Raw genomic sequence first — 13,586 nt, forward strand, 5'->3', positions numbered from 1 at the left:
GACAGACCACCACACAGCTGTCTGTCATCTGTGCACCCTGACACACGCTCACATACTAACACACACACACACACACACACACACACACACACACAGGGATGTGCTGGAACACTCCGGCAGGTGCTGTGGGGTGGGGATTTGCTGACACAGAACAGACGTGAAGCAAACAAGGCACATTTTTAGACCTCTGTTCTTCCGCTCCTCCTCTCCTCTCCACTCCCACCTTCCTCTCCCCTCACCCTTCACCAGTCAATTTTGTGCAGCTTTCCTGGGAGACCAGAGCAATCAGTACTTGGTCTCATTACAAGGTGTTAATTGGAGTTAGGCAGACTCCTAGCTTTCTGTCAAGGAGTCTGACAACGGAATTAATTAGACTTAAAATACCAGCGTATTTAAATCAATTCAAATGGGAGTAGAAGTTTTCACACTTCTGTTAAAGATATGAGCAAAGTTTCTCTAAGTGGGAGTGCAATGATTATTCATTTCAATTGAACCCATTATGAGGACAAGAAGTTCAGCCTGGCTTGTAAACAAATACTCATCTACCTAGTATTTCTGACAACGGTCTTACCCATTTGTCATTTATGTTTGTTTCATATGTTTGGATGTATGTTTTTAATTCTAATCGAAACATTGTAGATATATGAATGCTAAAATAGATAACGTTTAAGCGGGCAAACACTATTTAAGTTTGATCCAGGAATTAAAATATTGCTGCAATAGTCACTGTGTTTGCGTCATACAGAACATTGGATGTTATCGCGACAACTACCGGTGCTACCGTCTTTAATTTCTTGCTCTCCTTTCAGCAAAAAGTTGCCATATATTAGCTTTAAAATGTACGTAGAATACATCATTTACTTATTTAGTAGTTATTTCGTTCTTTAAAAAATGTATTCACTAATATATCTTCAGCCTGTGAGCTTGTTTTAAGAATCGGAGTCGTCGTTTTCATTTTTGTACCCAAATGCCTCGCGAATAAATGCTGCAGTAAAAAAAAATAAGCACGCTAGTTCTGTATTGGGGTAGGGTATATTCTCACTCGCATTGTCGGTATTAAATTCGCATAAATCTTTGTGTTGATGATGCTGGCTGGGCACAGCACTGAAACCCCGAAAAGAGACTGACCGTTATGACTCAAAGAACTCTTGCATTAAGAGAGTTGAAATTCACACGCAGATGCAGAAACACTTTATATGCAATAACTGGAGGCTTACATATTTTAGCATAATAATAGTTATTAGATTATTTATCAAGCTACAGCTTTTTAAATTACGCAACCTTTGTCCTCACGCCAAGGAAAAAATATCGTGTATTTAATTTAATTAAATCTAACATGCAATTTTATGTTTAAGTAAAAGTGATTCGAGACTTCATTGAACGAATCTCGAAGTGAGTGTAACCATCTTCATTACGGAATATAGGCAAGATAATAAAGTGAAGGATCAAAGGCTGCACAGAATTACTTTATGAAAAGCACATTTTTATTATTCATTTTATAACAGAGCCATGTAGACCATTTGTACAAGATACATCACAATCTAAAGTGCACAAATACTGTACAACAAATTGATATTAAATAAAATTTAAGAGGAAATCCACAGCATTTAAAACAAATGAAATTATAAAAATGTTGGGACATGCTTAAGATAAAGCAAACAATACATCTGGGAATAAAATAAAATTAAAACCATCTGTCACTTAGATACAGGATTCATTTAGCACAATAGGAGGGCGCTTAGCTTTGGCACCTTCTTATAAACTTCTAAAAATGCAATAGGAGGGCAGAATCACTTTTTTATGTAAACAAAAGTAAAAGACAGAATAGCAGGGATCTATACATTTGAGTGAGAATGGACACATCCGATTCCTAAGGACTGGTGTAGAAGGTATAGTAGCCCATTCCTTTCTGGTTGTTGTCTTTGTTATATTCATCGGTGGTCAAGTCCTCGCACTTGATGGTGGGTGAGGTGTCAGTGCTTGACCCTCCCGGTGATAACCTGCGCCTCTTGCAGATCATGGAGTACACCCCCGAGTCGGTAGAGTCCACTGATTTCAGCGAGTGCGGCGTCTCCATCCACGGCGAGGTGGCAGCAGCGGCAACACCCACAGCGGCGGCTGTGGTGGTGGCGGCGACAGCCGTGGTGCCCTCGTCTTGTAGCTTGTCCTTGGCTGCCAGCGGGTCATCGGCGTAGGCCGGGGGACTGGGCCGCGGGGACCAGGGCAGGCCCGTGGTCATCTTCCGCTGGTACGCGCCCCGGGTGCTGCCCCAGCCGGCCATGAAGGCAGCCGAGTCCGGGTAGTAGCCCAGCGCGTGGGATGACTGCAGGGGCAGGGGCTTGATGCCGTACGAGGAGAGCAGGCCCGAGGTGGAGTAATCACCATCGTACGGCAGGTCCAGCTTGGCCGACGAGCCCGTCTGCTGGACCGAGCCCACGAACCAGCGCTGGGCCGAGGCGGCGCTGGCGGCAGCGGCCGCCGCGTCCTCACCCTGTGGGGAAAGCAGGCCGTTGGTCTGGGGCACGGCGCGCTCACCCGTGTAGAAGCGGTGGTTCTGGGGCAGGTTGTTGACAAACTGGTCCTGGAAGAAGGGCTGCATGGCGTAGCGCGCCCCCGGCACAATCTGGTGGGAGCGGGGGGAGTCCGTGGGGGAGGGCGTCAGTCTGTCGCTCTCTGGGGCCGTGTACATCCTGGGAGAGGGGAAGAGGGGATGAGGAAACAAGAAAGGGAAAGAAGGACAGAGCAAAAGAGAGACGGAGGTCAGAGAACTGAATAGAGAGAACTAAATAACCTTTATTTGTATTATACAATACAAAAATGTCCTCAGTTTACTCCACAAGAAAAAAGAAAGAACAGCACTGATCCACAAATTAATTACAAAGAATCCAAGTGTGTGTAAATGTACTTACGAATCATAGTTGTCTCTGAAGCCTTTTGCGAAGGGATTGTGGTCAATCTTCAGCTGTGTGATCTGTGCCAAAAAAACAAAAACAAAACAGGTCAGCTAGTATTCAATTCAGGGACAACATATCAAGAGTTGATGTCAGTGGGTGTAAGCTTGCAAAACAGGAAAGGTGGTCTGCTACTCACATCTGTGTTCTGGTAAGCGGTGACTGCAATGAACTGGTTCTCAGGAAAGGTGAAGGTCTGAGTCTTCGCTTCGTTGCTTATGTCCTCTGCACCATCCTCAGTAACTTCCACTATGTGAAGCCGCGGTTGATATTTGTGCAGCGACTGCAAGACAATCATCTACCAAAAGACAAGTGTGCAAGTAGCTATGTGTTAAAACCACTCAAGATGCGGTGTGAGCAAGTGATGTTTTTGTGTGTGTGCATGCGTTAGTGTGTGTGCGTGCGCTTATGTGTAAGAGTGTGTGTGTGTGAGAGAGAGAGTGCATATGTGTGAGATGGTCTTCAGTGTATATGTGTGGGGTGCAACTTCATATTCGTTCCTTTATGCACAAGTTAGGAACAAAGAGTTTCTCAAACTCTAGTTTATCTCTCTGCATAGTCTGCATTCTCTGCATAGTCTGTCTGCCTCTTACCCCCTCCATGTTTGGATACTGTCTGTCCACTAGCCACTTTTACCACTGTCTTTCTGCCTCACTGTTTGCATGCTATATTAGCACATATGCATAACCCCTCCCTCCATGCCACAGCTGAACTGTGGCCACACTTATACCTTTTCTTAAAATAGTTAAATATATAGATATATAGACTTTACTTTATTTCTGCATTGTTGGACTTACTCATTTGCACTATCACCATGACCACTATCACCATGACACTCATTCACACAGAGCACCTTACAGTACCTCACCTTACTATGCACAGAGAATCACAGGCTCAGTCCCTGCTTCCGTCATTACAAGCGCCTCTGATTGATTAAATCGCCACTATGTGGATTCTGTTTTTAGAATTGATTTAGATGAAGTGTTAGTTAGTATAATTTGTATTTTAGTATATTCTTTATCTTCTACTGTCCTTATTGCTTAGTTGTGTTTTTTATATTATATACATTAATTACTTTCTGCTGTTAAAGAATGTGTTTGTGTTGTCTGTATGCTGCTGAGACCTTGAATTTCCCCTGGGGATCAATAAAGTATCTATCTATCTAAAATAACATTAAATTAAAATTGGGAATGTTTTTTCAGTGTTTGCCAATAATATAAAATATGTTTATATGTATAAGATAAATGAAAGAAAGAAACAGTTGTCACATCTACCACGCAGTTTACCAACCTGGGTGTTGTTATTGTTGGCGCCCTTGTTGTTGGTTAGCTTCAGCTTGCCGAAGGAGATCTCCTGTCGCATCCAGTGGGCCCCGGTGTTAGGAGATTCAGGGTGGACGTACACTTTATTTCCTACGTAACAAAAGGATATTTTCGCAGCTCGGTTAACGATGCTGAAACTGATTTGCTTTTCTTGAAATGTATTTAAAATACAAAAGTTTAATTTCATTATGAATGAAATTAGATTACATTTAATTAAACCACCAATAATGCATTCGTTAGGCATAAACCTTTGTTGCAAGTTTCTTTAAGTGTGTGAATGGAAATGAAATAAACATGCAAACAACAATAATGCTAACAATAGGAATATTGTTACTAATTACAAGAAATATTAATAATATATTTTCAATATATAAGCATGCATTTGTTCAATTTAATTGTAAATAACGCCTGAATCATTTAATAATTTAAACACATTTTATATTCTCGTTCATTTGCACATAGAAACAAAATTCAACTGAATCGCAATTAAAAGTATAATAATGATTCGATAGTAAATTATACATTTCACAATATGAAAGATACAATTCTGACGAATTGCGCTCGAACTATATTTCGTTTAGATCTGACTTTAGCAACTTTTGTCAGCGCTCATTTGGTCACAGATGGGTGCGCATTGGCTAGAAGAGTTAGAATGGGCTTTGACGAATTATGTGTGAAAGAAAATAAAACATACCTTGCATGTTGTTGTCAGCCTTTCCACAGGTCACCCATTTACCTCCTTGGAAACGCCAGTGGTTTGGATCGGCCAAAATTACCTCCACAAAGACGTTGTAATGTGCCGTTAGATTCAGTCCAGTGATGTTGAAACTAAGAAAGGGAAACATCCGCCTGTCAAATAAAAAACGTGAGGATTAGTTTTCAAGCGTTGGCGAACATCTGGGAAACATCACAATACATTTTAAATTAAGTTCATTATTGCTCTTTTTTTTTAGCGCAAACCACTAAGTCAACGTCGCTGTCCATCGTTGAGCATAAATCGCAGATGCAAAATGAGTCAAGCATTATTAACGGTTAATTCTTAAATATTGCAGCAATATCTCATTTTACTAATGATAACTTCAGCGTTTTGGCAACGGTAGGACGCATGGCGCACATTTATGCAGATAATTATTTAACACTCATAATTTCGGAGATAGGCTTTTTACGCATCAGATTGCAATGCGATAGGCCCACATTCTCCGTTCTGTTTGATTGATCTATGTGCATGGCTTACCTGCCCTGTTTGGTGATGATCATCTCCGTCTGATGTCGGTGAAACTTCAGCCACAGAGGACGGTTGCACAAATAAACTTGAGCCCTTGCTCCTCCGGCTGACCCTGGGATAGGCATTGAGCTGAGTCCCGAGCCTGATCCTGGGTACGGCGGGTACAGGCATCCTGGACCTTGCCCAAACTGGTACCCTGTAGCAAATTGACTCCTACTGGCGCAGACAGCTGATGAAAACCCTGTCGGTGGCAAGACCGATCCGTAATGCAGTGAAGTCGAATACCTAGACCCGTTTGACCCACTATACACAGTCCCGGTCTGTCCGTAAGGGAACAGAGAACATGGGTTCGCCACGTCGGTGCTGGGCTGTGTTGAAGAGATGAAGTACCTGTCAGAACCGAGTTCGTCTATGTTATAGCGACGGCTGCTGGAGAGGTCATCTTCGCCGATGACTGGCGAACTTTTTCTTCCATCTGGAGCCGTTTTAGTCCCGGAGAAGTGGTCACTCTCTCCCTCGCCCATCATTGCGTTTCCAACCGCACTATGATATTTCTTGGGCCCGTTATTTGCCTCGGATTCCGTTCTATCCACTTCTTGGTAGTCAATCTGCGTCGACCCCGGGCTATTCGTAGTACTTTCTGAAGAAGAGAGATTGTAAAAAGTCTTGGGCAAATTGATAGATGCGCTGGGCAAAATATTCTCTAACTGCATTCTTAAATATAGGACGAATAAAAAGCACTGCGACTTTAAAGATTCCAAAACAAATTACAAGAACCAAGACGCACTGCTGGCGTCTTGGTAAATATTCTTTACTTGCGGCCCCTGTAGAAAGATACGTAGGCTTCAGAACATCAAAGGCGCACCTTCGAATCTCGGTTTCTGCCCTTTTATCTGTGCTGTGTGACAGTAACGCTGCAGTTCTCTTATATAGGATAGTCCTTACTCATACCACAAAGTAGCCTACCTCAACTTTGATGGGAGGGGCTTCGTGAGATCCGAGACAATCATTGTTTCTCGCCTGCTCATTGGCTGACACAAACTTCACATTAATTCAATTAGAAAATGCAATTACAGTATTGACACCGATGCTGCTTATCCCACCAAATGCAGATGTTTCACATACGAAAATAAAATATTTCTAGTTTATTTATTTGTGTTTGCCTGACTTCACGAAAGAAGAGACACGAGATAATAGCTTACCAGTTGAAGCTTGACTCTTGTAGGCTACAACATATTTTAAGACAACAGATTCAGCAATAATGTTGTGGCTTGTAAACTATACCCTTGCAGTCATTGGATCAGAATTGAAGATTCAAGAAAAAACATCTACTTACCAGGGGAGTGATTTAACACCTCTTCATATCTGTCTGTAAAAGACTGCACGCAGGTCGTCTGAAAGCCTTTTTGTCAAGAAAAGCCGTTTGAAGCGTGGCGACTGAAAGAAAGCAGCTATTAAACTGAACCGACCATGAAACTGATTTTGTGGTCAATCAACAAACACGTGCACCGGTGTTCAGATCATACTACAACAATTTGGAGGCCTTTTAAGATTTCCTGTAGAACTTCAAACAGTTTTTCACATTAAAAAAAATCTAAATGTTCTCAAAATAATTAAAAATTCAAAAGTTACACAGCATTTGATAGCGAGGATTAGATTAAATTGCATTAATTTCAACGGCAACAATCACGGCTGAAGTTCTTTATGAACACCCGTTTAAAAGCTGACGACTTGCCAGCGCTTCTTGGTTAAAACTAAACTCTTGTTAGTATGACTGTCTTCTTTCTGAAAGGCGTGCAAAAGTTTTGGTGAGGGGGCGGCACCTGTGAGGTCACAAGTTTTACTAAAAGCTCCCTCTTTAATACTCCCCTGTTGAGCTAAAGTCATCCCTTTAGACATGGTGTAATTCTAAAACAAAGGTGATGAAATATAGACATTGACTTTATTGGCCCATGCTAGTGTAACTGCAAATGGCTATAATTCCAAAATCAAGCATGGTATCTAGGCCTGATATGGATGATTCACCTAGCCTATCTATGTGTACTGCTGAAGACTAAATGCAGTTGATTAAAGCGCTCGGAGAGGATATTCTGTTTGCATTTCTGTATGCAAGACCTGCTGCAGTGTCCTGTGAAAAAATATCTTGTCACTGGCCATCACCTGAATAAACACTTCAAAACGCATGTATTAATTCAGTATGAAATTATATCTGATTATCTTGAGATAATCAAGCGGTCACGTGAAAGAAATAGGCGCGTACAAATCCCAATGGAGCTCTACCCGTAAAGCTGAGGGAAAACGGCCAATTATTTTTCCATCTGAACGAACCTGTGACGCTGAATGAAGGGACAGCTTGGCTAAAAGAAATGCGTTGTTAAAACTCGATAACCGGCGCGCCGGTGACACACACAAGAAATGCAGTGGAGACATTTAAGGCAAATGCAGCAGGCACGTGAGGAAAGAAAACACTTAAGACACTTAAGACCGCCCCTCGGACGGCATGCGCGCTTACCCGGAAAGAATACCTCTCATTCGTCAACTTGACGTTCAGTAAGGTGAAACAGAATGCAAACTTTGCACACGAAAGGACGGTAAAGACTGAGTGGTAAAACAATGTTTTTTGACAAAGAATGAATTTCCAATTGTTGCCTGGAAATCTCATAGTAAACCTGTCCAAATGTGTCTAAAGCTAATAAAAATGGAGATGTCGATTTTTGTAGGTGTCCTACACAACTCCATATACGAATTAAAATAAGAATATATTATTTAAATAAAGAATGTATAAAATCCAAACCTTAGGTTTTTACGTAGATTGTAGATTAATTGTAACTGTAACCTCCTCTCACTATAGTGCTCTCTGGTGTCGACAGTTTGCTATAGTCACACTGCACAGCAGATGAGTAGCTTCTTATGTTGTTGGCTAAGTGTGTTGGCAAGGGAAACCAAATTCATAGTCAATACTTAGACCACAATAATTAAAATAAATAAATGAATAAATAAAAAAAACTGTTTAAGTAGCACGGACTGGGGTCCTACATCATACAATGTGTTTAAAAATAATATATGAGTCAGGGGACATTGATAGTATGCAAAATATGTATGCACAAATCTACAGTATGCACACACACTTGTACACACACACACACACACACACACACACACACACACACACACACATAGTTTGGGGGATATCATTAATGCATTCTCACACAGCAGAGCATAATCTACTGTGCCATGTAAGTGGGACTGAGAGCAAAAGGCTGCTTTAAAAAGCCATGATAAAGTAGGAAACAAATTGCATTATTTTTAATACATCTCTCTCATATTACTCATATTACACCTACACAATACACCTTAATCTGCTTAAACACATGTCTTACATATTAAATAATATCTGAGAAGGTCACATATGATAATGAAGGCACTCTAATAATCAGTTAAGAAGTATGTAAATAAGCTACTGCTACTAATAGTAACGATAATAATTAAAATTATGATAATAATAATAATAATGAAAATTAAAACAATGTTACATCTGATTAAGTGTGTGTGTGTGTGTGGGATGGTAGTGTGTGTGTGTGTGTGTGTGTGTGTGTGTGTGGTGTGTGGTGTGTGTGTGTGTGTGTGTGTGTGGGGGGTGGTGTGTGTGTGTGTGTGTGTGGGGTGGTGAGCTGTGGGATGGTGGTAGGGGGGTCTGCCCCGGCTGGAGGCAGATTGGGTCGTGCCACGGAGAGGAAATCAAAATCTGGACACTGGTCTGTTTGGGGAGCACAGCGGCATGGCTCAAGATGTCAGCTGGGGCCTCGGAGGCCCCGGATGTATCCCAGGATGCCCTTTTGCCTGAGTGGCTGTCTCTCACCGGCGCGGTGTTGTGATTTGACGTGGTGGCAGCCACGCGTCGTGTCGCCACAAATTATCTTATTTTCACCCCTTCTCTGCTTCTGTCTCTTTCTCCTGAAGTCTCTTTGATTAAAGTATGTAGGGAAAACATACATAACGCTCCACACTGCTAACTGTGGAGCCACTGAAGGGAGAGAGAGAGAGAGAGAGAGAGAGAGAGAGAGAGAGTGAGAGAGAGAGAGAGAGAGAGATGGGGTGAAGGGTGAAGAGGGATAACTCAAAATCAATATTGTGCTTTTAGAACTGGGCAAAACCTTAAGGGACAGGAAAGTCTCAAAAGGTTCCTAGACATCAAAATCTCACATATCTCTCCCAAATAATATTCCCCTACCTATGACCGGGATAGTGAAAAATAGTGAGCTAAGCTGCCTTTATTTGGATGTAAACTAGGCTTGCTGGCATTGATGGAGGAAATGGCCCTGCAGTCTCTGGTCTTAGGGCTGAGGACCCTTGCTGCTCCTTAAATTAAAGTCTGAATTTGGCAAAGGTCCAGCTAGGAGCTGGCCAGCAGGGTGGCACTCCAACACGAGTCTCCCAGTTCTGCTGCAAAGAAGTCTATCACCACTTGACTGGCAAGACATCTTGGGGGAATTAAATAAAGGTTCATTTTGATGTGAATGTAAAAAAGAAGTCAATGACAAGTAGAGAGAGTGTGGATCAAAAGAGAGACAGCCTAAGAGGAAAGTGGGAAATGATCGAATACATGGCATTCATTGGGAGAAAAGCAACATGTTACAAAATGTGCCCAATAAAATGATGTAGGCTACAACTGTCTATCAGGCTTATTCTGGATTTGTGTTTGAGCTATGAGTGGGTGATCTGCGTTGTCGAGTTTTGCTCAAACTGGCATATTTTGCCACGTTACATCACACCTCCACACGCAGACGTAGTGTAACAATAAAATTAATTGCGTCCCGATAAGCAGTTCGGCGCACACCGGATCTCCTCCTTGCCTCTGTAGACTACATTCCCGAGGACATTCGGGATAATGCACGCAGAAGCGCTCGACAGGTTTGCTTCTGACAGAGGAAGATGGGAGAATCGATGTAATATATGAGTTAAACACATTTCACTTATTGAGATTCAAAATCAAGATGACTAATTATTGCCAATGAGAGTAGGCTACCCTTTTTTGCAATATAGTCTATAATAAATAATATGTTAAGCATTCCAACTCCCCATTGCCAATGAATTATACCAAGGCATCTCGTTATTCTTGACCGCGTTGTACAGATTGCTGTGAAGCGATGAAAACATCCGATTAAACAAACAATAAACGTTGCCCGAATGTCCACTTTTAGGGTAAAACCGCACGAGTTCAAGAGTTTGTTAGTGTTTCCACAACGACTCTGAAAAGCGGCCAGTGAAATAGAGAAAACAATATAAATGTGATTTATATGTGGGCAGCGCGTAGGATTAATTCCAAACGAGGCTAAAGTTTACACGCTCTCATAAAGGAGCTCCCGTTTTGACCTGTCAGCGTGTTTCTTGACCACCTATAAAAGTGTAAGAGCGCTCACGATGACCTCCGATGGCCCAAGGCCAGGGGCAGCGCGACAGGGGAAGGGAAGTCCTACCATATTGTTGTCAGGGCAGATAATCAGCAGAGCACATGAAAGCGGCGCATTCCAGGTTTATGGGCCAAAGCGGCCGCTGTACCCTTTGCTGCGAAGTGAATTCATGTACCCCATTGCAAGGATTAATAACGCACGTCTCATTAGTGGATCCCGCCGCCTAGACCCCTGGCAGGAGGGGAGCTGGGAAACGCGAAGGACTGCAGGACGCTCCGCGACATGCGCTCCTGCACCCATCGTATTATCTTCCCGTGGATTTATTCTCGCATAAACGATACACATGGGATGTCCCTCGCCAGGCGATGATTCTCCGGACGTGCGCCCATAAAAGAAATGGACATGCCTGTAACCGAGTCACCTAAACGCGGGCTGTTAAATAAAATGTCTCCTTAAATCACCCTGCAAGGGAAGATATTTCATATTTACCTACCTGGTGACGTGCCATACTTTTTCAATGAAAAGAATATGACTTATTAGGCTATCACCCGCTGAAGTCACACTCTGAAATCTATTTACCATTGCTTACGTACTTTAGCAACATCAGAGATTACTACAAACATACATTTTTTCTTTCTCTTTTTCATACATTGTATATTCACTTAAAATTGACCTAGCATTGGGCATTAATAATATTACCAAAAGGACTACAGTTCTTTCAAAGATAAGCCATATGAAATGGTAGATTTAAGCATCTTTTTTCAGCAGGGTCATTCAGTGTAACAAATGACGCTGCTCTAGCTCATCTTAGGATCCATATTCATCCGATAGCCAGGGGAATTCTTTACCACATGTTATTTACATAAGTCCATTAAAAAACACATGGATGCACAACACATCACACATCACTGAAATCTTAGAATAAGCCCCCTTAAGCACAAATTCTGGGTATGCGTTTCGTCTATGGATATTATGTGCCGTCAGTGTACTCTCTCTCCCTTTCCCTGTGTGTGTGTGTGTGTGTTTTACTTCTTTTCATAAATATGTGTTTGTATTACTAAGTATGTGATTGTCCAGCTCTACTGTGTTAGTACCATATAGTGCACTGTATCTGGTGTGTGTGTGTGTGTGTGTGTGTGTGTGTGTGGGGGTCATTATACAGTATGGCAGTATACATATGAATGTGCCAATGGCTATGTAACTTAATGTGACAATGGGTTTTGGAGGGGCGGTGTTAATCCATCGGTAAGCCATGGCATTAGGCGGGAATCCTATATCCAACAAAGAGATTGATTCAGCGCACCTTGTGTGGTTGAGCCTATGCAGCCTAACATGATTTGACTGGATCTGAATAGCTGTGACAGAGAGATGGAAGAAAAGAGAGACAAGAGAGAGAGAGAGAGAGAGAGAGAGAGAGAGAAAAAGAGACAACAACTTCTATAGCACTGGTCATCCTTGGTGATGAAATCCTGCAGAAGACAGCTTCTTGTCAAAACGCTATTCCAAAGAAACAGTTGTATATTCAGAAAAAAAAAAAAAAACAGTGAAAAAAACGTTATACTGTATACAAAGGTGATGGTGCTGTCATTCATACTGCCCTCATGTGTGCCTCTTGGCTATCGAAGAGGAGCAATACAATGGACCCTAACATATACTGGCCTTTACCCCTTCACCTCCAGTTAAACATGCTGCCTCTTCTACTGACCCAGTTCTACCTCCTCACCCCTCCTCCACACACACACACACACACACACACACTGCTATTACAGGGCAAATGCCAGATGAATAGACTGCACAGGCACCGAGAGGGATGCAGGCGCTAAAAGTTTGACAGGCGAGGCTGGATGTTCTTGTCCGGATAGATCTTTGCTCACCAGGGGAACCAGCCTCTCAGGCACTCCCTGTTTGGTCCACAGTGTGGGTCGGAGGGATGGAGGGAGGGATGGATGGGTGAGGGAATATGAAAGAGGAAGCAGAAGGGTTGGTGAAGACTGGAGGGAGAATAGAGAGGGTGGGGAAGGAGGGGGGTGAGGCTCTTGGATACTTCAGAGAACCACAGTGGTTGACAAAACACACACACACACACACACACACACACACACACACACACACTGGTCACACACACAATCACTGATCGCCTCAGCAGTGCTCTTACGAGAAAACAAGGAGGGCTTTTATCACTTTTCTAACCCTGACTGAGAAACTGCATTTCAACCTTGTGTTTCCCCCTCTCCCCCTCTCTCTCTTTTCTCTCTCTCACTCACTCACTATCTTACTCTGCTTTCATTCCTACTCCGTCTAATACACCTCTCTCTCTCTTTCCTCTGTCTTTCTCTCTATTTCTGTCTTCCTCATCTCTCTCTTCCATTTACTCTTTAAATTCATCTTTCTTTTATTCCAATTTTTCTTCCCATTCCCTTTTATAGTCTCTCCATTTGACTACCTCTCTCTCTTTCTTTTTCTCTCTTTCGCTCTCTCTCTCTCTCTCTCTCTAACCATTGGCTCCCCCGATCTCTATATCTTGCTCTCTCTCTCAATTCAATTCAATTCAAGAAAGCTTTATTGGCATGACTGAACATACAATGCCAAAGCACAATACAATAGTAGTAGTAATAATAAGCATGTAACGTAAGTATGATAGTACTTAATAGTAGTGAACTCTCTGTCTTTAACCATC

General features: G+C 42.3%; 1 protein-coding gene across 4 annotated transcripts; it reads right to left on the minus strand.

Moving 5' to 3' along the window:
* Positions 1-1,462: 1,462 nt before the first annotated feature.
* eomesa (eomesodermin homolog a) lies at positions 1,463-7,921 on the minus strand. Of its 4 annotated transcripts, none has more exons than XM_048229856.1 (8): positions 7,827-7,921; positions 6,835-6,935; positions 5,508-6,138; positions 4,968-5,122; positions 4,242-4,363; positions 3,091-3,249; positions 2,910-2,971; positions 1,463-2,690 (listed from the first exon to the last, which is right to left on the minus strand). In XM_048229856.1, the coding sequence occupies exons 3-8, from the start codon at positions 6,023-6,025 to the stop codon at positions 1,871-1,873; spliced, it is 1,836 nt and encodes a 611-aa protein (XP_048085813.1). In that variant the 5' UTR covers positions 6,026-6,138; positions 6,835-6,935; positions 7,827-7,921; the 3' UTR covers positions 1,463-1,870. The 4 variants fall into 4 exon arrangements, with proteins under 4 accessions (XP_048085813.1, XP_048085814.1, XP_048085815.1 ...); XM_048229857.1 differs by having other exon boundaries at positions 7,759-7,921; XM_048229858.1 differs by lacking the exons at positions 6,835-6,935; positions 7,827-7,921 and adding an exon at positions 6,314-6,387.
* Positions 7,922-13,586: the final 5,665 nt, after the last annotated feature.

This window comes from Alosa alosa, chromosome 20, assembly GCF_017589495.1.
Source record: "Alosa alosa isolate M-15738 ecotype Scorff River chromosome 20, AALO_Geno_1.1, whole genome shotgun sequence".
In the NCBI taxonomy this organism is placed as follows: Eukaryota; Metazoa; Chordata; class Actinopteri; order Clupeiformes; family Clupeidae; genus Alosa; species Alosa alosa.

Bases quoted from the DNA above. Each gene is read 5' to 3' on its own strand.
- eomesa (XM_048229855.1), bottom strand. From the start codon at position 6,211: ATGCAGTTAGAGAATATTTTGCCCAGCGCATCTATCAATTTGCCCAAG. The intron at 5,123-5,507 runs GTAAGCCATGCA...TTTATTTGACAG, and splicing joins ATCATCACCAAACAGGGCAG to GCGGATGTTTCCCTTTCTTA. The intron at 2,691-2,909 runs GTAAGTACATTT...CCCCTCTCCCAG, and splicing joins TTCAGAGACAACTATGATTC to GATGTACACGGCCCCAGAGA.